At 43.7% G+C, this 25,446-nt stretch overlaps 1 protein-coding gene across 3 annotated transcripts; it reads left to right on the plus strand.

Annotated features, from left to right (window-relative positions):
• Positions 1-545: 545 nt before the first annotated feature.
• Positions 546-24,914, plus strand: LOC140463976 (QRFP-like peptide receptor). 3 transcript variants are annotated; one of them, XM_072558524.1, is made up of 2 exons: positions 546-657; positions 21,909-24,914. In XM_072558524.1, exon 2 carries the CDS (start codon positions 22,452-22,454, stop codon positions 23,709-23,711), a length of 1,260 nt encoding a protein of 419 aa, XP_072414625.1. In that variant the 5' UTR covers positions 546-657; positions 21,909-22,451; the 3' UTR covers positions 23,712-24,914. The 3 variants fall into 3 exon arrangements, with proteins under 3 accessions (XP_072414625.1, XP_072414626.1, XP_072414624.1); XM_072558525.1 differs by lacking the exon at positions 546-657 and adding an exon at positions 21,182-21,223; XM_072558523.1 differs by lacking the exon at positions 546-657 and adding an exon at positions 21,260-21,784.
• Positions 24,915-25,446: the final 532 nt, after the last annotated feature.

Below are 25,446 nucleotides of genomic sequence, written 5' to 3' on the forward strand. Positions count from 1 at the left end.
AAGAATGGAATAGATTGTGCAGATGGGATGATCATGATAAAGTAGGCAGAATTTAAGTTCTCAATTCGTTTTCAACTTTAAATTTACCTGAAACATTATTTTTACCTTGTCATTATTACTTGATCTTCCACTTCATGAATGGAAAATAAATGGAAAAGCTAGCTCAGTATAGAGCTGAGTGAAGGAAAGGAAATAATGATGCCGTGTAGGGCAGTGAATTCTACTTCAGTTTCCCATGGGAACTGATATCAGGTGGTAATTGCTAAGTACCATTGTCAAAAGTTTCCAGTTTCCAACCTGGCAGTGTAAATTACACAGAACAGAAATGCTGACAGTAGTTCTTTTAGTTTGGGAGAAAAATTGATTTTTTAAAAAATAATTTATGTGAAATGGAGCAAACACTTCATAGTAGAGGAGCTACAGGAATCAGTGCTCAAAAGTGTTCACTTTCTTAACTTGTAAAGCCCTGGGATTTGGGCATTATGGGACTAGTATTGATATTTTCCACAATCATAAACTCATTAAAAACTTATTTATATTGCAGAATCCAGCTCACAAATCTGTGCAAATATGGCTATTGGAACATCAGTCCAAATGGGAAGCACTGACAACTCCATCTTCACAATGGGAGAAAGTGAGGACTGCAGATGCTGGAAGGTCAGGGTCGAAAAGTGTGTGGCACAGCAGGTCAGGTAGCATCCAAGGAACAGGAGAGTCGATGTTTCAGGCATAAGCATCAGGAATGTGGAGGGGGGAAGGGAGATAAGAAATAAATATCGGGGTGGGGTGGGGCTGGGGGACAAGGTAGCTAGGAAGACAAGAGGTGGATGCAGGTGGGGGTTAATAGTGATAGGTCAGTGGGGAGGGTGGAGCAAATAGGTGGAAAGGAAGATGGACAGGTAGGACAGTTCAAGAGGGCAGTACCTAGTTGGAGGGTTGGATCTGGGATGAGGTGGGGGGTTGGGGAGATAAGGAAACTGTTGAAGTCAACATTGAGACCGTGTGGTTGAAGGATCCCAAGGTGGAAGATGAGGCGTTTTTCGTCCAGTCGTCGGGTGGCTTGGATTTGGCGATGGAGGCGGCCCAGGACTTGCATGTGCTTGGTGAAGTGGGAGGGGGTATTGAAATGGTCAGCCACACAGGGCAGTGGAGTTGTTGAGTGCATGTGTCCCAGACGTGTTCCCTGAAACACTCTGCAAGTTGGTGTTCTGTCTCTCTGATGTAGAGGAGACCACATCGAGAGCAACGGACACAGTAGATGAGGTGGGTGGATGTATAGGAAAATCTCTGCCAAATGTGAAAAGATCTTTTGGACAGAGGTGAGGGGAAAGGTGTGAACGCAGGTTTTACACCTCTTGTGGCGGCAAGGGAAAGCGCTGGGTGTGGATGGTGGGTTGTTGGGGAACATGGACCTACGATGGGAGACATGGAAGGAATGGTCTCTGTGGAACACAGATAGGGTTGGGGATGGAAATATATCTCTAATGTTGTGGCCTGATTGTAGTTGGTGGAAATGGTGGAGGGTAATGCACTGTATCTGGATATTAGTCAGGTGGAAGGTAAGGACCGGTGGGGGCGCTTCTATCCTTGTTGTGATTAGAGGGGTGAGGTTCGAAGACAGAAGTGCAGCAAGTGGAGGAGATGTGCTGGATGGTTTTGCTGATCATGTGGGAGGGAAAATTGCAGTCCTTGAAACAGGAAGCCATCTGAAATGTCCGGGAACTCCTCCTGGGAGCAGATAGGGCGGAGGCGGAGGAATTGGGAGTAAGGGATCATATTTTTACAGGAGGGAGGTGGGAAGGGATGTAGTCCAGGTAGCTGTGGGAGTCGGTGGGTTTGAAATAGGTGTCCTTGTTCAATCATTCGCAGGAGATAGAGACGGAGAGGTCCAGGAAGGAGTGGGAAGTGTGCAAGATGGTCCAAGTGAACTTGAGGTCAGGGTGGAAGGTGTTAGTGAAGTTGATGAACTGTTTAACCTCCTTGTGGGAGCATGAGGTCCCACCGATACAGTCATCAATGTAGCAGAGGTAGGGGTGGGGGATGGTGCTGGTGTAACTGAAAGATGGACTGTTCCACGTATCCTACGTAGAGGTAGGCAAAGCTGGGCCCATGGCTAGTCCTCTGATCTGAAGGGAATGGGAAGATTCAAAGGAAGAGTATTTGAAGGTGAGGACCAGTTCCACCAATCAAATTAGTGTGTCAGTGGAGGGGGACTGGTTGGGTCAGTGGGAGAGGAAGAAATGGAAGGCTTGTTGACCTTCGCCATGGTGGGTGGACGTGTATAGGGACTGGATGTCCATGGTGAAGATGAGGCATTGGGGCAAGAGAAACACAAGTCATGGAGTATGTGGAGGGCGTGAGTGATGTCCTGAATATATGGGGAGTCCCTAGACCAAGAGGGACTGGACAGTGTCAAGATATGAGGAGATAGATAAATTCAATGAGACAGGAGCAGGCAGAGACAATAGGTTGACCGAGGCAGTCAGGTTTGTGGATTTTGGATCAGAGGTAGAACCGGCTGGTGTGGGGTTGCAGAACTGTGAGGTCCGAGGCTGTAGATGGGAGATCCCCTGAGGCGATGAGGTTGTGGATGTTCTGGGAGATGGCTTGATGATGGGAGGTGAGGTTCTGGAGGCTCTGGATTTGCCGTAGGTAGTGGCTGTCCCGGTCAGGTCCAAATTATGATGGTCTAAATATAGTCTGGAGTCCATGCGGGATAAGTCGGTTGCATAGGCAGGTGCTGAGGAAGGAGACATAGCTAAAGTAGCAGGATTGCTACAGGACGTGGCTGAAGAGCTTCAGGGCAGAGGAGATGAGACTCACTGAGATCCTTATGGAGGAGGAGGACAACTTTTTCAAGGTGGGCATCCTTGGAAGAGGCTTCATAGTAAGGTTTTCAGCAACTGGGAGAAAGTGAAGACTGCAGATGCTGGCGAATCAGAGTTGAAAAGTGTAACACTGGAAAAGCAGAACAGTTTTCAAATCTCCCCTCCCCCCCCCCCCCCCCACCACCTTATCCCAGATCCAATCTCCCCCAACTCGGAACCACCCTCTTGACATGTCCATCTTCCTTCCCACCTATCCACTCCACCCTCCCCACTGACTTATCACAATCATCCCCCCGTTGCATCCACCTATCACCTTCTCAGCTACCTTTCCTCAGCCCCACCCCCTTCCCCTATTTATTGCTAAGCCCCTTTCGCCATCTCCCACACTCATTCCTGATGAAGGGCTTATGGCCGAAACATCGACTCTCTTGCTCCTCAGCTGCTGCCTGACCTGCTGTGCTTTTCCAGTGCCACACTTTTCAACTCCATCTTCACAATTCCCTGGGATTCAGAACCAACATAGGTTGAGGTAGCAGAACCTTGCGAATTCTCACACTACAGTTGTCAGAATCCTGAGTTCCATACTCCAACAGTGGGTCCTCAGTATGCTGCTGGAATTAGATGTTGAGAGTAGTATGCAAACTTTTTAAAACAAATTTCCTTTATTGTTGTATACACATCAATCAGAGAGGTAAGATGGTGCCAGGCAGTTGTATCATTAGCCAATCAGACACAGATTCCCACTTAGAATCATGTTTTATCCAGCATCTCAAACCATTCCTCTCAAATGGTATTGTGTGTGCCAGAAAGAAGAATGATTAAACAGTAATTGGTTTGGCTGAACCAATTGCAGTGGAAAATTATGTTCCACTGAAAGGTGCTTCCCTAAATCCTAAGTAATTTCACTGACATTCATAAAACAAGTACTTCTTTTCATCCACAGGATAGGATCACATTAGGTTCCAGAGTAAAGGAAGCATGTATTGACATCACAAGAAAACTTCAAAGACATGTCTACTAAGCTATCATAAAAGAATCTAAACTCGTCACACTTCATTTCAATGGTCATTGGTTTTCTTAAAACTTTGAAGGAAAAAAGTAATAGTGGTAGGAAGGAATGAGATCCATTATGTTTGAGTTGGATTGTCAGTGAGAGTGCATGTTGCTGTTTAGATTAGATTACTTACAGTGTGGAAACAGGCCCTTTGGCCCAACAAGTCCACACCGTCCCACCACCCACCCAGACCCATTCCCCTACACCTAACACTACGGGCAATTTAGCATGGCCAATTCACCTAACCTGCACATTTTTGGACTGTGGGAGGAAACCAGAGCAAACCCACGCAGACACAGGGAGAATGTGCAAACTCCACACAGTCAGTCACCTGAGGCAGGAATTGAACCTGGGGTCTCAGGCGCTGTGCCACCGTGCCGCTTTTAATAGTGACATACGGAAAGGACTTTGTTTACTGGATGTACCATGCATTCTGTCAATAAGAGATTGGGTCATATGGGCCTTGCAGCCCTGCAATATGGTTTCTCAGAAATTTCACACAGCTTACTGTCTTGGCAGTAAGTGGCTGTCATCCATCACCTGCTGCATGTTTGTGAATGTTTTGCAAAGTTATAGTTCATGATCCTGAAAAAATCTGCTCTAGCTTTTATATAAGAACAGCCCAGCTGCTGCTTCAAAAATGTTGATTTTGATTTTTGGTTGTGACCCAGATGATTCTGGTCATTATTTGTACTCAGAACCCGCAGCCAACTTTCTCAATGACTACGACTGGGAGTTGAGCAGTCATCCATGTCATAATTGTCTGTACAATCATTTTAGCAGTTTGCAGACACTCTGAATATTGATACCTTGTCGTTCCTAAATACACTATAATTCTGTGCATGAGTCACTGGGCTAAATAGGTGTTATTACGGAAGCCATGGGCTTTGTGGAAATTTACCAAGTGCAAACGCAACACAACCCACTCATCTGGCTGTGGGCAAAGCGATTAAATTGTTTGCCTGGGCAATCGCCTGCTTGTTATATTGTGGACTGAGATTGGCAGATGTTGCTAATATACTCAAATTGGAATGAACATGAGGGATGAGCAATCAATATTGAGGTGTCCATGATGATCACTGGCAGTATTATCACCATGGGTTGCAAACCGTAAAACAAGAAGAATATCTTTTGGTTCGTTAATCCGTTGCTCAAACTTGATGAGGAAAAAGACTTGCCAAACAAATTAGAATAAAATAGACTGGAAGCACCACCCAGCAGTGTCTAAAGATAAATTCCACCATTAGACATTTTTCAAAATGCTTAGAGTCCTTGAAATATTGATTTCATAGCAAAGCAGAAAATGCATGTTTCCATAAGACCATAGGTATAGGACAGAATTAGACCATTCAGCTCATCTTGTCTGCTCCCCCATTCGATCACGGCTGATGTATTTCTCAATCCAGTTCTCCTGCCTTCTCCCCATAACCTTGATCCTTTTAATAATCAAGAACCTAACTATCTCTGCCTTAAATGCATCCAATGCCTTAGCCTCAACAGCCTTCTGCGGCAATGAATTCCACAGATTAGCCACCCTCTGATTGAAGAAATTCCTCACCTCAGTTCTGAAGTGTTGTTCCTTCACCCTGAGACTGTTCCCTTGGGTCCTAGTTTGTCCTTCCAATGGAAACATTTCCTCACCTACTTTATCCAGGTCTCTCGGTATTCTGTAAGTTTCCATCAGAATACCCCTCATCTTTCTGAACTCCATTAGGACCTGGAGTCTTCAAACACTCCTCACATTACAAGCCATTCATCCCCAGGAATATCCTTGAAAAGCTCCTTTTGAATCCCCTCCAATGGCAACACATCCTTTCTTACATAGTTGACGCAAAGCTGCTCACAATATTCCTAATGCAGTCTGACCAGAGCCGTACATAGCCTCAGCAGTATATCTCTGCTCTTGTATTCTAGCCCTTTTGAAATGAATGCTAATATTGCATTTGCCTTCCTAACTGCCAAACTGAACCTGCATGTTAACCTTAAGAGAATCCAAACTAGGATTGCCAAGTCCTTTACTGCTTCAGATTTCTGAAGCCTTTCCCCATTTAGTCTACGCCTTAATTCTTCCAACCAATATAACCTCATATTTTCCCACATTGTATTCCATCTACTACTTCTTTGCTAACACTCCAAGTTTGTCCAAGTCTTCCTGTGGCCTTCCCACTTCTTCAACATTACCTAACTCTCCAGCTGTCTTTGTGTCACCTGTAAGCTTAGCAACAATGCCCTCAGCTCCTTCATCCAGATTATTAATGTATAACATGGATAGTTGTGGTCCCAACATTGACCTATGTAGAGCTCCACTAATCAGTAGCTACCATCCTGAAAAACACTCTTCTATTCCCTCTCTGCCTTCTGCCATCAGCCAAAAACGTTATCCATGTCAATACCTTGCCTCCAACACCATGGACCCTTATCATGTTTAACAGCCTCCTATGTGGCACCTTGTCAAAAGCCTTCAGGAAATCTGAATAGATCACACTGACTGGCTCTCCTTTGTTTAACTTGCTTGTTCCATCTTCAAATAATTCTAACAGATTTGTCAGACATGACCTCCGAAGTCCTGCTGTCTCAGTGTTATTTTATCATGCACTTCAAAGTACTCCTTAATATCATCCTTAGCAATGGACTCTAAAATATTATCAGTGACCAACTAACCGCTAATAATTTCCTGTCTACTGCCTCCCTCCCTTCCTTAGCAGGGATGTTACATTAGCCATTTTCCAGTCCTCTGGGACCCTTCCCAACTCCAGTGATTCCTGAAAGATCACCGCAAATGACTTTACAATCTCTTCAGCTAGCTCCTTCAGAACTCTGGGATGTAATCCACTGACTCCCGGTGATCTATTCACCTCCAGACCTTACAACTCCCCCAACACCTTCTCTTTAGTGATGGCCACTACATTCACTTCTTCCCCTGACTAACCTGGAGTTCTGGTATGCTACTGATGCCTTCCACTGTGAAGACAGATGCAAAGTACAGTTCGGTTTCTCTGCTCTCCAATACTACTTTGCCAGCCATATTTTCCAGTGGTCCAATGTCTACTCTTGCCTCCCTCTTCCATTTTATACATCTCAAAATAAAACTTTTGCAATCTTCTTTTATATTGCTAGCTAACTTCCCCTCATATTTTATCTTCTCCCCCATTATTGCTTTTTTTTTTAGTTATCCTCTGCTAGTTTTTAAAGGTTTCATAATCCTCTAGCATCCCACTAATCTTCACCATATTGTATGCTTTTTCTTTTGCTTTTATGCTGTCACTGGCCTCCCTTGATAGGCATGATTGCCTTGTCCTCTCCTTAGTATGTTTCTTCTTCCTATGATGAGTTTCTGCTGTCTCTCCCAAATCACCCTGGAAATTCCTGCCATTCCTGCTCCACTATCTTCTCTGCTAGGATTACCTTCCAATCAGTTCTGGTCAGCTCCTCCCTCATGTCTTTGTAGTTACCTTTACGATTTGTAATAACGTTAATCTGACTCCAGCTTCTTGCTCTCAAACTGCAGGGTGAACTCCATCACATTATGGTCACTGCCACCTAGTGGTTCCTTCACCCGAAGCTCCCCAATCTGCCTCATCACCCATCACCAAATCAGAATTGCCCATTCCCTTTTGGGCTGTTCTGCAAGCTGCTCCAAAGAAAATCTCATAGACATTCTACAAATTTCTTTTCTTGGGATCTGTTACCAGCGTGCTTTTCACAGTCCACCTGCATATTGAAGTCCCCATGATTATAGTAATAGTGCCTTTAGAATGTTTTTCTATCTCCTGCTTTATTTTCTGCCCCATATCCTGACTGCTGTTAGGAGGCCTGTACATAAGTCCCATCACGATCTTTTCTCCTTTGCAATTCCCTAACTCTAACCGTACAGATTGCATGTCTTATGACTATATGACTTCTTGCAATCAATTTACTAACAAGTCAACCTTGGCCCCTCTGCTAATCTACGTGTCCTTTCGGTAGAATACATTTCCTTGGATATTTATTTCATTTTCCCACATCCCTTGCTGCCACGTCACTTTGATACCTACGCATCATACCTGGCAATTTCAGTCTGTGCTACAAGCTCATTTACCTTGTTTCATATATTATGTGCATTTAAGTACAATGCCCTCAGTCCCATATTGACCGCCCTCCTTCTTGTAGTTGTCCCTTTATCTGCTGTATCTGCAGTTAGATTCCTGAGCCTTTCCATACTGGTACCAGTTCTGGAAACTTTAATAACGGCTGTTGTGGGGGTTATTAAACATTTTCCAGTATTTTTATTGCAAAGCTTTTCATTCCTGATGAAGAGCTTATGCTCGAAATGTTGATTCTCCTGCTCCTCAGATGCTGCCTGGCTGGCTGTGCTTTTCCAACACCACACTCTCGACTCTGAACTCCAGTATCTGTAGTCCTCACTTTCTCCCAGATGATTCAGGTGGAGCCTGTCATGTAGAAAAGCTCCCTCCTTCCCCAGTGCTGGTGCTAATTTTCCATGAATTTGAACCAATTTCTCTGACATCAAGCTTTGAGCCTTAACGTTTACCTCTTTTCATCTTGTTGATCGTGTGCGAATTAGCTCATGGTTCAGATAGTGATCTGGAGATTATTGCCTTTTTGGTTCTGGTTTTCAAATTAGCCCCGAGCTGTACTTATTTCCTCAGCAGAATCTCTTCCCTCTTCCTACCTATATTGTTGGTACCTGCATAGGCCATGACAACTGGATCTTTCCCCTCCCACTCCAGCTGGTCTGCAGCTCAGATGAGCTATCCTTAACCAGGCAGGCAATGCAATCTTTGGAACTCCCAATCCTGGCCCAGAGAATAATACTATTCCCCTGACTATACTATCCCCAATTGTAATGTTTCTCTTTTCTCCCCCATCTTGAATGGCTTCCTGTACCATGGTGTTACAATTAGTTTGCTCATCCTTCCTTCACCTCCTGCTGTTATCTGCACAGGGAGCAATAATCTTAAACCTGTTAGCTGAGGTTCCTTCAGTACTCCCACCTGGATCCCTCGGCCTTTCTCACTCATAGTCACATCCTCCTGTCCCTGACCACTGACCACTGACCAGATTCAAAGTAGTTAATCTAAAGAGTGTAACTCACTCCTGAAATAAAGCACACAGGTAACTATCTCCTTCTCTGAGGTATCAGAATGTTTGAAGATTGGGCTCCAGCTCATCAACTCTGAGCCAGAGTTCCTCAAGGAACCTTGCTATAGATGTAGTCACTATGAACAACAATGGGGTTCACCAGCTCCCACTAGATGCATGTACAATGCAAAACCTGACCCTGCCTTTATATTTTATTTATTTAGTTAGTTATTTGTTTTTCTTTAGAAATCCCTACTGGTCTTTTAGTTTAAATAACCTGTAAATGTTTCCCCTATTTACCTTCAATCTGAAAGTAACCTATAATAAATAATCAAATTAGTTGCTATTACCAACCAATGAATTTACAGTTTTCCTGGGATCACATTTTCTTTTGTGCTGGGGCCCTGATCCTGAGCTTCAATGTATCCTATTTTTTAAAATCCTTATAAATTAAAAAAGCAAACAAAAAACTTCCCCACTGCCTCCAAATTCCCCCACACTACCTCCAAATTCCCACATGCTACCTCCAAATTCCCACATGCTACCTCCAAATTCCCACACACTACCTCCAAATTCCCAAACCATATGACTATTCAGGCTGTCTCACTCTGGATGTGATCACTCCTTCCTGTCTGAACCAGCTTCCAGGTCAAATTCAAGACACAGAGGATTCTTCCTGAAAATATTAGTCACACCCATGGTTTCAAGCACATCATTACTACATATTTTACATTAAAATGAAATTTTAACTTTCTTTAAGTGAACACTGTCAAAAGTCCAACCAGAAATTAGCGTGTGATAGCGAATAAGTGAGGACCCAAACAGATTGATTTTTGTTGGCTTTCAAGACTCCCTCATCAATGATTTCAGCTGGCAAATTTCCTTATTTTGAAGTTTATTTGTGATGCATTAGCTATAATCAATGCAATTCAAAAGTTCTGAGACTTCATTTTGCCAGAGCAGCGAGGAGAGAAGCAGTGGTGAAGCAAGGGCTGCCGGGAAGGGTGAGTTTTCCCGCATTAAAAGGGACTTACCTCAGGAGTCGGGCCTCCATTTGCTGAGAGGTGCAAGGGAGGAGCGAAGGACTTCTGGGAAGTCATATATTTGTGTGGTTGCGTTACCCGAAACACTACTCGGGTAGTGTCTCCCACCCATCCTCCTCCTCTAACCAAAAAATCAGGTTCTGTGCGCCAGATTGATAAGGTAACAAGTTTATTTTTTATTCCTTATTTTTCAACAGTCTCTGGGAATTTAGAATAGTGGGAATGGAGGTGAGGGCAGTTGAATGTTCCTCCGCAGAATGTGGGAGATAAGGGTCACCACTAGTGTCCCTGCTGACTACATCTGCAGGAAGTGCACCCAAATCCAGCTCCTCGAAAACTGCGGTAGGGAACTGGAGCTACAGCTGGATGAACTTTGGATAATGCAGGAGGCAGATGGGGTTATTGAGATAAGTTACAGGAAGGTAGTCACTCCTTAGGTACAAGAAAAAGGCAGATGGGTTACAGTAAGGGGACAGAAAGGGAAGCGGCAGGCAGTGCAGGGATCCCCTGTGGCCATTCCTCTCAACAATAAGTTATCCGTTTTGGATACTATTGGGGGGGATGACTTACCTGGGGAAAGCAGTGGGGCACAGGGCTCTGGCACAGAGTTCGTCCCTGATGCTCAGAAGGGAAGGGGGAAGAGGAACAGAGCAGTAGTCACTGGGGACTCCATAGTTAGGGGGACAGATAGGAGGTTCTGTGGGGACGAGAGAGACTCACGGTTGGTGTGTTGCCTCCCAGGTGCCAGGATTCGTGATGTCTCTGATCGTGTTTTTAGGATCCTTAAGGGGCAGGGGGAGTAGCCCCAAGTCGTGGTCCACACAGGCACCAACGACATAGGTAGGAAGAGAGATGGGGATTTAAGGCAGAAATTCAGGGAGCTAGGATGGAAGCTTAGAGCTAGGATGAACAGAGTTGTTGTCTCTAGTTTGTCGCCCGTGCCACGTGCTAGTGAGGCAAGGAATAGGGAGAGAGAGGAGTTGAATACGTGGTTCCAGGGATGGTGCAGGAGGGAGGGTTTTGGATTCTTGGATAATTGGGGCTCTTTCTGGGGTAGGTGAGACCTCTACAAGCAGGATGGTCTTCATCTGAACCAGAGAGGTACCAATATTCTGGGGGGGAAATTCGCTAAGGCTATTGGGATGGGTTTAAACTAATCCAGCAGCGGGATGGAAACCAAAATTGTATTTCGAGTATAGAAAAGGTTGAGAGTAGGGAGGTCCGAATTCAAGTTTTAGGGACGCAACAGGGCACCGGCAAGCAAGAAGTTGGTTTGAAGTGTGTACACTTCAACACCAGGAGCATCCAGAATAAAGTGGGTGAACTTGCAGCATGGGTTGGTACCTGGGACTTCGATGTTGTAGCCATTTTGGAGACATTGATAGTGCAAGGACAGGAATGGTTGTTGCAGGTTCCAGGATTTAGATGTTTCAGTAAGAACAGAGAAGATGGTAAAAGAGGGGGAGGTGTGGCGTTGGTCAAGGACAGTATTACAGTTGCAGAAAGGATGTTTGGAGACTCGTCAACTGAGGTAGTATGGGCTGAGGTTAGAAACAGGAAAGGAGAGGTCACCCTTTTGGGAGTTTTCTATAGGCCTCCAAATAGTTCCAGAGATGTAGAGGAAAGTTTAGCAAAGATGATTCTCGATAGGAGTGAGAGAGACAGGGTAGTTTTCATGGGGGACTTCAACTTTCCAAATATTGACTGGGAACACTATGAGTACTATAGATGGGTCAGTCTTTGTCAAGCAGGAGGGCTTCCTGACACAGTATGTAGACAGGCCTACAAGGGGCGAAGCCACATTAGATTTGGTACTGGGTAACGAGCCCGGCCAGGTATTAGACTTGGAAGTAGGTGAGCACTTTGGTGATAGCGATCACAATTCTGTTATGTTTACTTTATTGAGAGAAAGGGATAGGCGTATACCACTGAGCAAGAGTTACAGCTGGGGGAAAGGCAATTACAATGCGATTAGGCAAGATTTAGGAAGCATAGGATGGGGAAGGAAACTGCAGGGGATGGGCACATTAGAAATGTGGAGCTTATTCAAGGAAAAGCTCCTGTGTGCCCTAGATAAGTATGTACCTGTCAGGCAGGGAGGAAGCTGTACAGCATGGGAGCCGTGGTTTACGAAGGTAATGGAATCTCTGGTCAAGAGGAAGAAGAAGGCTTATGTTAGGATGAGATGTGAAGGCTCAGGGCGCTTGAGGGTTACAAGGTAGCCAGGAAAGACCTAAAGAGAGAGCTCAGAAGAGCCAGGAGGAGACATGAGGTTGGCGGATAGGATCAGGGTAAACCCTAAGGCTTTTTATAGGTATTTAAGGAATAAGAGAATGACAAGAGTAAGATTAGGGCCAATCAAGGATAGTAGTGGGAAGTTGTGTGTGGAGTCAGAGGAGATAGGGGAAGCGCTAAATGAATATTTTTCGGCAGTTTTCACTCTAGAAAACGACAGTGTTGTCGAGGAGAATATTAGACTAGGTGGGATTGAGGTTCACAAGGCAGAGGTATTAGAAATCCTGCAGAATGTGAAAATAGATAAGTCCCCTGGGCCGGATGGGATTTATCCTAGGATCCTCTGGAAAGCCAGGGAGGAGATTGTCAAGCGTTTGGCATTGATCTTTAAATCATCATTGTCTACAGGAATAGTGCCAGAAGACTGGAGGATGGCAAATGTGGTCTCCCTGTTCAAGAAAGGGAGTAGAGACAACCCTGGTAATTATAGACCAGTAAACCTTACTTCAGTCGTTGGTAAAGTGTTGGGAAAGGTTATAAGAGGTAGGATTTATAACCATCTAGAAAAGAATAATTTGATTAGGGATAGTCAGCACGGTTTTGTGAAGAGTAAGTCATGCCTCACAAACCTTATTGAGTTCTTTGAGAAGGTGACCAAACAGGTAGATGAGGGTAAACCGGTTGATGTGGTGTATATGGATTTCAGCAAGGCATTCGATAAGGTTCCCCACAGTAGGCTATTGTACAAAATGCGGAGGAATGGAATTGTGGGAGATATAGCAGTTTGGATCAGTAATTGGTTTGCTGAAAGAAAACAGAGGGTGGTAGTTGATGGGAAATGTTCATCCTGGAGTCCAGTTACTAGTGGTGTACCGCAAGGGTCGGTGTTGGGTCCACTGCTGTTCATCATTTTTAAAAATGACCTGGATGAGGGCGTAGAAGGGTGGGTTAGTAAATCTGCAGACTACACTAAGGTCGGTGGAGTTGTGGATAGTGACGAAGGATATTGTATGTTACAGAGAGACATAGATAAGCTGCAGAGCTGGGCTGAGAGGTGGCAAATGGAGTTTAATGCGGACAAGTGTGAGGTGATTCACTTTGGTTGGAGTAACCCGAATGCAAAGTACTGGGCTAATGGTAAGATTCTTGGTAGTGTAGATGAGCTGAGAGGTCTCGGTGTCCAGGTACACAGATCTTTGAAAGTTACCACCCAGGTTGACAGGGTTGTTAAGAAGGCATACAGTATTTTAGCTTTTATTAATAGAGGGATCAAGTTCCGGAACCATGAGGTTATGCTACAGCTGCACAAAACTCTGGTGCAGCCGCACTTGGAGTATTGTCTACAGTTCTGGCCACCGCATTATAGGAAGGATGTGGAAGCTTTGGAAAGGATGGAGAGGAGATATACTAGGATGTTGCCTGGTATGGAGGGAAGGTCTTACAAGGAAAGGCTGAGGGACTTGAGGCTGTTTTTGTGGGAGAGAAGAAGGTTGAGGGGTGACTTAATAGAGTCATGTAAGATAACCAGAGGGTTAGATAGGGTGGACAGGGAGAGCCTTTTTCCAAGTACAGTGACGGTAAGCACGAGGGGGCATAGCTTTAAATTGAGGGGCAATAGATATAGGACAGATGTCAGAGGTAGTTTCTTTACGCAGAGAGTAGTAAGGGTATGGAATGCTTTGCCTGCAATGGTAGTAGATTCGCCAACTTTAAGTACATTTAAGTTGTCATTGGACAAGCATATGGACGTACATGGAATAGTGTAGGTTAGATGGGCTTCAGATTGGTATGATAGGTCGGTGCAACATCGAAGGCCAAAGGGCCTGTACTGCGCTGTAATGTTCTATGTTCTATGTTCATCCTCCTGTGTTGTAAATCTATCATTTAGCTTATCTGTAGATTGTATCATTCATTCAAGTTTGACAGCATAGAGTCATACATCATGGAAACAGACCCTTTGGTCCAGTCAGTCCATCCTGACCATAATCTCACTAAATCAGTCCCATCTACCTGCACTTGCCCCATATCCCTCCAATCATTTCTTATTGATATTCTTATCCAAATGTCTTTACAAGTTATAACTGTACCCATATCCACTACTTCCTCAGGACGTTCACTCCACACATGATGTAGACAATCTCTGTGTCTTTTTAAAATCTTCCTCCTCTCACCTTAAATATGTGCCCCTAGTCTTGAAATCCCCACCTTAATGAAAAGGCGCCTGCCATTCACCTTATCTGTAGCCCTCATGATTGTAGGTCACTCCTCATACTCCTACAATGTAATGAAAGAAGTGCCAGCCTATCCAGCCTCTCCTCATAACCCAAACCTGTCATTCCTAAAAACATCCTGGTAAATCTTTTCTAAACCTTCTCTAGCTTAATAAGTTCCTTCCTACAACAGAGTGACCAGAACTGGACATAGTATTCCAAAAGAGGCTTCACCAACATCCTGCATAATCTCAATATGATGTCTCAACTCCGATACGCAAAAGTCTGAGCAATGAGGACCCCACTCTGTCTACACAAGTTAAGGTAGTGTTGTGCCCATTTAGAATTTGGTTTTGATATGAGTACATGGTTAAAGAATTTAAAAAATGTTTTATAAAAACAAAAAGCAGAATTTAATTGAAAATTGAGAAGTTTGTGCACTGTTCAGGTTAGAGGCATGAAGGTGAGTAGGCAACAGAATTTTTAAAAATCTTGCTGTACATGTCTGTGGAATATTGTCAGTAGAGAATTTGCAATAAAAATATTTTAAACCAAGACACATTATTGATCGAGTTGTCCAAAGATTTTGCAGTCAAGAAGAGAAATTTGCCAGCAGATAAAGCCTGTGCTCTGTCATATGCAGGTCAGAATTTCATCACCAGCAATGCAGGACAGCTCTCACGAAAAGCTGCGTTTCAAATTCAAACTGCAGCCACATTTCCTTTTTCATTCTTCCTTCTAATTTCTTCCCATCTTTTTACAAATATAGTAAGTTTTCAAACTCATATCTAACAGCCAGTGTACCAGGTTTATTTAATAATGTAGTGGAGGCGCAGCCAATGTGTCTCCATTTTATATTCAAAGGTTAAAAGTATACATATTAAGTGCAGGATATACTTTAATAAATATGCACAAACATCCCAACATCATATTCTGCGCACAAGCTATATTTATATAATATGTACATGACTTGCTTAATCATGCATCATATTTATTTATATTTACTCAATTTGATAAGGCTGCCATTTTCAGCTTTGAAAAGTGCCAAGTATGTTTTGAATTACTCTGCAAGGATCATAGTGTCATAGAGTCATAGAGATGTACAGGATGGAAACAGACCCTTCGGTCCAACCCGTCCATGCCGACCAGATATCCCAACCCAATCTAGTCCCACCTGCCAGCACCCGGCTCATTTCCCTCCAAACCCTTCCTATTCAAAATTTTGCAATTGTACCAGCCTCCACCACTTCCTCTGACAGCTCATTCCATACACGTACCACCCGCTGAGTGAAAAGGTTGCCCCTTAGGTCTCTTTTATATCTTTGCCCTCTCACCCTAAACCTATGCCCTCGGGTCCTGGACTCATTGACCCCAGGGAAAAGACTTTGTCTATCTACCCTATCCATGCCCCTCATCATTTTGTAAACCTCTATAAGGTCACCCCTCAGCCTCTAACACTCCAGGGAAAACAGCCCCAGCCTGTTCAACCTCTCCCTGTAGCTCAAATCCTCCAACCCTGGCAACATCCTTGTCGATCTTTTCTGAACCCTTTCGAGTTTCACAACATATTTCCAATAGGAAGGAGATCAGAATTGCACGCAATATTCCAACTGTGGCTTAACCAATGTCCTGCACAGCCGCAACATGACCTCCCAACTCCTGTACTCAATACTCTGACCAATAAAGGAAAGCATACCAAATGCCTTCTTCACTATCCTATCTACCTGCGACTCCACTTTCAAGGAGCTATGAACCTGAACTCCCATGTGTCTTTGTTCAGCAACACTCCCTAGGACTTTACCATTAAGTGTATAAGTCATGCTAAGATTTGCTTTGCCAAAATGCAGCACCTCACATTTATCTGAATTTACTCCATCTGCCACTTCTCAGCCCATTGGCCTATCTGGTCAAGATCCTGTTGTAATCTGAGGTAACCCTTTGCCAACCTCCAGTCTTCCGGCACCTCACCTGTGACTATCGATGATACAAATATCTCAACAAGAGGCCCAGCAATCACTTCTCTAGCTTCCCACAGAGTTCTCGGGTACGCCTGATCAGGTCCTGGGGATTTACCCACCTTTTACTGTTTCAAGACATCCAGTACTTCCTCCTCTGTAATCTGGACATTTTGCAAGATGTCACCATCTATTTCCCTAGTCTATATCTTCCATATCTTTTTCCACAGTAAATACTGATGCAAAATACTCATTTAGTATCTCCCCCATTTTCTGCAGCTCCAGAGGTCAAATGCATCAAAAGTTAACTCAGGTGAAGCTAGCTGTTTCACACTGCTACATGCAGTGGGAACGTGTGCAGAACTTTGCATTAACCAGGATGCTGCTGTCAAGTCAAAATGACATTCTGCTTTCCCACAAATGAATAACATGGTTTATGAATTTCAATGGAGAAAGTGAGCACTTCAGGAAGAAGGGCTCATGCCGAAACATCGATTCTCCTGCTCCTTGGATGGTGCCTGACCTGCTGCGCTTTTCCAGCAACACATTTTCAGTTATGAATTTCAGTGCCGACATGATATCAGGTATGTAATCAGTACATCCCAACAATGGATGGATCATATCAAACAACATGACCATTTTGCTGTGTGATGATACTATGTCTTTCAGAGGTGTATTTTGTCTTTTTTTTCTGAAGAGAGGTTTTAAGACAAAGGTGATGATGCACTGTCTATGTGGAGCCAATAAAATAAACAGCTTGTGAGCCATTAGGTTTTTTTTTGTTTAAAATTTGGAACAATAGAAGCAGCCAGAATGGCTAGGGCCAGTTCCCACAGAACCAGGATTTCTAGTTTCAGTAGCAGTTATTGATGGGGTCTTGATGAAGTGTTTGTTTTCCCCCCTTGGTTACAGCTAAAAGCTGGGCCTGCTCTTCCTGCTGCTGGAGTTGCATGTGAGGCAATCTGTTTATTGAATTTGCCTTTGTTAAAGATGTATTAATGGGATGTTACTATATTGGAGCAGTTTTTGTTTAGTAGTAAAATAATCTATTAGTCTATTAAATTTTCCAAGAGGGTTCCAACTAAGCCAATTCTTTGCTTTATTTTTCTTTTGTTGTATTTTAACTATAGTATATGAATAAAGTGTACTTTGCTTCAACACTGGTAGTTTTACAAATTGAATTGCATCTGGAACACCACACCTTACAGTTACTTTTAAAACCAGAAAAGGTTAGGGTCCAGACTATGTTCTAAATATATTTTGAGGAGTTTGGTCTGGTCCATAACAGCTGTCTGCCACAGGCAGAGTACTGTCCCAAAGAAGAGTCATTCATGACTCAACGCATTTACTCTATCTCTCTATCCAGAGGTGTTGCCTGACCTTCTGAGTTTCTCCAGCACTTTCTGTTGTTATGAAGCAGACTAATGATTATTCAAAGAGTTCATGATTGCAAAACCCAGGACATAATCTCTAATGTTTCATGTAATTCTGTAATTGGGGAGCAATTACTGAACAATTCTGTGTCGGGAATTACATGAAGAACCAATTTAAGGGAATCAGTTTAGATTGTAGTATGGCTGACTTACACTTGTTAGTGGTATATGTATTCACATACAAGTTCTGGTTCTCTGCAGGCAAAAGTAATTTATCCAGGCATTCAATGTTTTCAATTAAACAAACGTTTGGGCAACACTTTTCCCTGATGCATTCCCCATTGCATGTATCAACCACAGTTGACTTGTCTTTTTTGAATTTAAACAACTGCTTTGGGATGACTGTTCTGGGTACATTCACCATGGCAATGCCTTGACCTATCAGAATTCCTTTAACAACCTGTTTTTCATGCAACACGAGCTTTTGTTCCCATGAAATCTTTAATTTTTGTATCTGTTCTGATGAGTGATATGTCTCTGCGAAGATCCAGAAGTGAAATCCAACTTGTTATAGGCATCTACTTTTACACTGAAATCCAAAAGCACACATTTCAGTTTTTTTGTGCATGATTGTGTTTCAGTGTTTCATACTCCCATGTCCTGGTCAAGCTTTTCCTGTAAGCTGCAGCAATTCTCTACATTTGCATGAATATACATGAAGTGAGGACATATGAAGTATAGAAACAGTTGTATTCTCTGGCTATTTTGACCTCGGTTACAATTATTTCTTCATAATCCAACAACAATTTATACTTACTGCTCTTCATTGTTTTCTTTTCTGTTTCTCTTACTCTTATATTCTTGGTGTGATTGTCACTCTCACCAAAACAAGTGCAAAACACAATTCTAGTTCTATCTGTTTGACAAGCTTCTAATTAGTCAAGTTAAAGTAAATTAGAATTTTGTTGCGTGGGCTTTTTAAATGATCCCGTGATTTTGGAAGTGCTAACAAAGTGTAAGCTTATGAAATAAGAGCAGGCTGAGATCATAAAGCTCCAGAAGCTTGCTCAATCATTTAATCAAGATGAAGCTTTGACCTCAGTTCCACTTTCCATCCTGATCCCCATGTTCATTACAGTTCAAATGTCTATCAATCACAGTCTTGAAATCTACCAATGGCTAAGTAGCCATAGCTCTTTGGTATATAGAATTCCACAGGTTTACAATATCCCGAGTGAAGGGACTTCTTCTGATCTTAGCCCTAAATGAACCCACTACTTATCCTGGGACTGCCCTCTATGTTCTTAACTCTCCAGTCAGGGCAATCAGCTGCTCAGCATCCATCCTTTAAAATCTTCTCAGAATCTTATATCTCAAGGATTCCAACTCTCATTCTTTAAAGAAGATCTACCCGTATAAACCCGTTTGAATCAATCTTTCCTCATCCCTTTATCCCAGGTATCATAAGCATGTTGGGGTGTATGAAATTTGATCTGAGATAGAATACTGAGAATAGAGTTTTGAAATTTGAGACTATCCAAGGAAAGATTGGAATAGACAATCCTAGAGGTTACATTGCCATGGATGTGGAATTCGGCAGTGGATGACTTGAGGTAAGTAGACAACATTTAGTAGCTGGAATTAGACAATCTTTGTAATATAGCAACTGTGCAGTGAAATCTCAATTCAGAGTCACATAAAGTTTGGGAGACGATTTGTAGCTCGGGTGCTCATTGTTGTGGTTCTGTTCGCCGAGCTGGGAATTTGTCTTGCAAACGTTTCGTCCCTTGTCTAGGTGACATCCTCAGTGCTTCGGAGCCTCCTGTGAAGCGCTTCTGTGCTGTTTCGTCCGGCATTTATAGTGGCTGCCACTATAAATGCCAGAAGAAACAGCACAGAAGCGCTTCACAGGAGGCTCCCAAGCACTGAGGATGTCACCTAGACAAGGGACGAAACGTTTGCAAGACAAATTCCCAGCTCGGCGAACAGAACCACAACAGAGTCACATAAATACTAAGGTTGCCTGGTTCAGCCTCAGACAGATGCCAGGAAAAAGGAATGGAATCAATGCCTGGAGAATGGAGTTGGTGGCAGGGGTCACTAAGTAGTTCAGGCTCAATTAATTTTTTAAGATTTGCAGGCATGTCTCTTGTGCTAACAATTGTGACACCCACTTATTCATTAGTGTGACTGCACATTGAGTAATGTAGGCGCCTTGAGATGTCAAGATGCCCTTTCTTTAAATTATGGGTGTGTGTCATTATTCAAAACTGATATTATGGCCAGTCTGGAAATATATTTATCAATGCTGATATTAAAAAAATGCCTGGAACAACAAGATTAATGGATGAAATTAGGGTTTCAATTATTTATTTTCAGAAACAAATGTCATAAAAAAATTTTGACAGTAATTTGTCGAAAAATTCTGTTTCAATGTGCAAAGGCTAATTGAATCAAACAAAAAGGATACTCCAGTTGAAGCAGCATCTCCATGGAATTGTCTATTGATTTATGACAATCTGTCTCAAACAATAATTTTTTTCCTTGGCAATTTGTTAAATATTGTCACATTCTTAAAGACACTCTAAATCATTTCAAACACAAAGCAACTTGCTACATCCTTGAGTGGCTACAAAGTTTAGAAATAATGAATGTGGATTTTTTTCCCCCAATTTTACCAGTTTTGAGGCAGTCATTGGAGTAAAATAGGTTCTAGGAGGTTATTGCGACCTTTACAGTTCAAATAATGTAAGATTCAGTGAAAAGTGAAAAATCACAAAAAAGGAGTACTTGTATTATCTTCTAAGTTAAGCATATTGTTGAGGCAATACAATGTAAATTGTATTTTATATGTGGCTGTTGCAGTGTGATATTTTGCAAGTTTATAAATGTATAAAATAACTTAAAAGACTATTTACTTAAACGCGCGCAGAGAAAGCATTCAAATGCATTTTCTTGCTTCTAAAATCTCTGTGTCAATAACTTATAATTGAAATGATTGCGTTTCAGGATTTTGTGTCCCATTTTTGCAGCAAAACTGAAGGTATCTAAGGCTGTCGAATGACTTTTCACTGAATTTTGCTTTATATGTATTGTAAAGGTCGCGATATTTGTGGTCGGCGGAAAAGCAATGACACCATTGACCTGAAAGAGAAAGCTGCCGACAAAGGTTGAGTTAGCTAGGCGAGGTGACCACCATAAGTCAACTGTCAGAAAACTGTCAGAAAACTGATGTCCTTTAGGGAAGGAATGTGCCCCCCTTTACCCGATGGTTACATGTAACTCCAGACCCACCGTAACAGGGCTGAATCTTTGAAGTCACTCTGTTGAAGGGTAATTAGGGCTGGGCAAAAAAAAAACACTGATCTCGCCAGCACCGCCCACTTCCATTAATCGAATGAAGCAATTTAAACTATGTGCTGCAGGAGAGACTTACAGATCGGGTAAGTGTGGAATAAACACTGTCCGTGGGGATTAAATGTTGTTCACACAGAGTGTGCAATATAGATTAATGAGAGCTCGCCCCTTCAGCATTTCCCCTGTGGATATATCAGTTCATGCGCTGACAGCCTGACCAAGCTGGAAATGGACATGACACTAACTGGCTTCTGTGATGACACCGGAATAAACACCCCGATGTTACTTGGAAACTGTTGACTTGTTCTGTTGTGCAACCCACGAGGAACTGGACACCAGTTGATTCCCGAGGACTTTCTGAGTGGAATTTTCCAGCCGTGGGGAGACTGCGAAGTGAATTTGTCAGCAAGTGGTGACTGGAGACCTCAGCCTTTGTACCGAGCTCAGGCGCCCCGAGTACTCGAACCATTTGAATAAACTCCTCTTCCTCGACCACGTCAGTTTATGAGCCAGTGATAAGAATGTGACAAAGCACGGACACAGAGAGAGAGAGAGAGAGAGAGAGCAGCAGCAACATCACCTTGCAAACTCACAGCCTCCTCGTCGGAGATGGAGGAAGAAAAGACTTGGAGGCTATAGTTTATTAGGTTTGTTCAGGTCAAATAAGAACCAGGGGACTCCGGGAGTCTGCTAGTTAGAGCTGATTTGCACTTTATTTTGACGTTATCTTGAATTGATTATTTTTCCCCCTTCTGATTTTTATGTTTACAGATACCTCGGACAGTAACAGGGTAAAAGTGGTTTCTAAAGAAAAGTGAAATGATGTGACAATTGTGAACCCGAAATGCAAACAAAAGCAAGTGAAAGATGGAAACGACCACAGGGATGTTTGAAACGGACCCCCAGAAATAACAGAGTGAATTTAATGATGGTCAGACCGAGTTGACGATCATTTGCTCGCCACCGTCACCGAGACAAGGCTCAGCAGAAACTCCGGTCTCGACCAAAGGCTGTCCCTCGCACTGCTCTGTCGGCAGGTTTCCTCCGGGGATCGGACCGGGGCTGAGTTACCCCGCCTCTGGGCACCAGTTGCTGCACTGAGCACTAACCCGCCGGCTGATCAGCTCGGGGAGGCAGCGCTGGGGTAGGACTGGCCTGTGTGTGCTGGGGGGCTCTCTCCCGGCCCCTTGGAGGCTGAGGAACCAGCTCCTACTCCTCTGTAAGATAGTGAGGGAGGGGGGAGGGAAACCTTACTCGGAGGGTGGGCTCCACACATTTCTGCTCTGACGGTTAACTGACCTCGGTGGGGGAACCATGAATGTGACTCCATCCAGTTTAGAATTACTTGGAGGGTTTCCCAGGAACTTCTCCCTATTCTCTCCCAGTAGCAACCTGAGCTTTTGGGAGACTGTCCATTTAAACATCAACCTGCTGTTCTCGGGTTATGAACCCGCCACCATTGTCTTGGGGGTGATCTACACTCTGTCCTTCATCACTGGGTTAGTGGGCAATGTCATGGCTTTGAGGGCGCTGACCAGGAAGAGGAGAAACCGATTGGCCGGCGCCGCCGCTACCCGCAGTCTGCTGGTCAACCTGGCGACCTGTGATACGATGGTGGTGTGTATCTGCATGCCGGTGACTCTGGGTCACCAGGTCTACAACGCCTGGGTGTTTGGGGACTTCATGTGCAGGGCCGTTCCGTTTGTCCAGGCGGTTGCAGTCTCCGCTAGCGTCTTGAGCCTGGCGGTGATAAGCCTGAACCGTTACTACAGTGTGCACAGCCCCCTGCACGCCAGGGCGTTCTTCACCTGGAGAAGGATCTGCTACATGATCGCCGGGGTCTGGCTTCTATCGTCCGGCCTCTGCATGCCCCTCATCTTCATGAATCAGACCGACGAGCTGGTGCTGCTGGACGGCAGGCTGACCATCCCGGTGTGCACAGAGAGTTGGTCCTCGCTGACGCTCAGGCAGGGCTACAACTTCCTGCTGTTCTGCGCCCTCTACGGCTTCCCGGTGCTCTTCAACCTCCTCATCTGCTTCCTGACCGCCCGGCGTCTCTGGAGTAACCAGGACCGATTCCAGGAGGGGAACAAGAGGCAGCTGGTCGCCAGCAGCTCCCGCCTGAAGACCCGCAAGAAGATCGTCAAGATGGTGGTGGCCCTGGTTCTCCTCTTCACCTTGTCCTGGCTGCCCTTCTACGTGATTGACATCTGGATTGACTTCAGCGTTCCCGATGCCCAGCCGGACGGTGCCCACCAGGACTGGGTCCTTCACGTCAGGTCCTTTGCCCAGTGGTTAGGTCTCACCAACTCCAGCCTCAACCCGCTGTGCTACTGCTTCATGGGCAACCTCTGCAGGTCTGTGAAGAGGATCAAGAAAAGCTACAGGGAGCGAATCTCTTCCACCCTCAACCTGAACATGTCTCAGACTCCCTCCAACTCCTCGATGCTGCTGGGTTACCGAGCTGCCAATGACATCCCCAAAACTGACTTCACCAACTGGGCAGGCGGGCCAACCCTCAGCAAAGGGGAAAGTGGATCTTCTGGAACTATGTGCGAGACTGCCTTCGAATAAGCCCTGGAAACCTTTAACTGTAGTGAACTTGTTCAGACATGGGATAACTCCAGTGCTCTTTACCAGATCCACTTTATCCCGAGTTTGCACTCCGTCAAGTAATCAGGAGTATGATTTCTGTGAAGTTGTTTTGGTCCCTGTGTATGTATTTTGCTCCTACACACACACACACACAAAAACTTACCTCTTCCTGCATTTTTCCTTTGAAACGGGCGGGAGCGCTATTGATGGGTCAATATTCTGTCCCGGGGTTATTCCTGCCTCGTCCAGGAGTTGGCGTGCATCATGTATCATAAGCCCTCAGATCAAAAGAGAAGTGAGATCCAAGGACAAGTGCCCCTCCCTGAGATGCGAAGGGTATGATTCTATGACTCTATGATTAAGACTGAATCAGCTGCCACCTCAAGGAAAATCGCCATCTATTAAATATAGGCAGATGGTAAAATGAAATTACGGCATTGTAATGAACGGAGAAAATATGGCGTGTAGATAATCATTGAAAATAAAAGAAGTAATGACATTCTGATTAAGTCACTCAGGCATAGCCCCAAGGTGTTGCTTTCTGACTTTGCATGATACAATAGTCTTCCAGGTTTACTATTCGGAGCTTTGGATATTTTATAGCATTAAACAGTAACACGATCATAGTGTTGACGTTCTGGAGAAAGGCTCTCTTGTTGAACAGAACACAAATAGATTTAGTTAAAAATCACACCACACCAGGTTATAGTCCAACAGGGTTGTTTGGAGGCACTAGCTTTCCAAGCGCTGCTCCTTCATCAGGTGGTTGATTATGAGCTACCTAGTGCTTCCAAATAAACATGTTGGACTATAACCTGATGTTGTGTGATTTTTAATTTTGTCCACCCCAATCCAACACCGGCTCCTCCAAATCACAAGTCGATTTAGCACTGGAATAGGTCTGGGTCCTCACACAAATACAGACTCGCAAGGGACAGAATTCTGATGTGCAGTTTCATTCCACTTGTGCCAGCCCCTCTGCACCAGGGCTGCTGAATAAAATGAAAATGAATTGAAATACATCACAACGCAACTTGTAAGCATTGCTAAAGCCTCTGACATGGGGATGAAATATACTTAATCCATTACGTTGAAGAAATCAATGTGATTTTTTTTTGTGAAAATGTTTTGTTTACATCCATTTATTTGATAATTGTAAAATGTCCATGGTTTGTAATTATGTTGGTGACTGTCACTGAATGAACATAAACTAAGTTGATACTAATTGTCAGCCATTTTGTCCCTATTTTTAATTCTTCTCAAAAAAGTTCATTCGACCTGATGTCAGCACTGCCCCACTAGAGCACACCAGGATCATATGTAAAACTTGCATCATACCTCTGGATTTAGTTTCATTTTAATGTTATCCCTCAGTTATATGTTATTTTCTGGAGGTTTGGTCCTTTTTCCCTACCAGACACAATCCCCTTAATGAAGGGATTCATCAGTTATATTGGCACAGGCTAACTCAGCAATTGGTTTCTCCAGTGACTGACTGTGCTAATTCATAGAAGATCCATTTCTGATCATTCTATTGCACAATGATTTAGTACAGTATTGTATTCTTTCCTTATGTCCTTCTAAAAAATTTCTTAGCTCTTCAAATCAGCATGTAACTTATTTCCATAGACCGTTATTTTCCATTTATGGTTTCTGCATTTTTCTTTGAGTCTTTTGTTATTTTTTGTGTCAATTTTCTCTTTTCTTCTCCTCT

Source organism: Chiloscyllium punctatum, chromosome 39 (genome assembly GCF_047496795.1).
Source record: "Chiloscyllium punctatum isolate Juve2018m chromosome 39, sChiPun1.3, whole genome shotgun sequence".
Classification (NCBI taxonomy): domain Eukaryota; kingdom Metazoa; phylum Chordata; class Chondrichthyes; order Orectolobiformes; family Hemiscylliidae; genus Chiloscyllium; species Chiloscyllium punctatum.

Coding starts and splice junctions, on each gene's coding strand:
- LOC140463976 (XM_072558524.1), top strand. CDS start 22,452: ATGAATGTGACTCCATCCAGTTTAGAATTACTTGGAGGGTTTCCCAGG.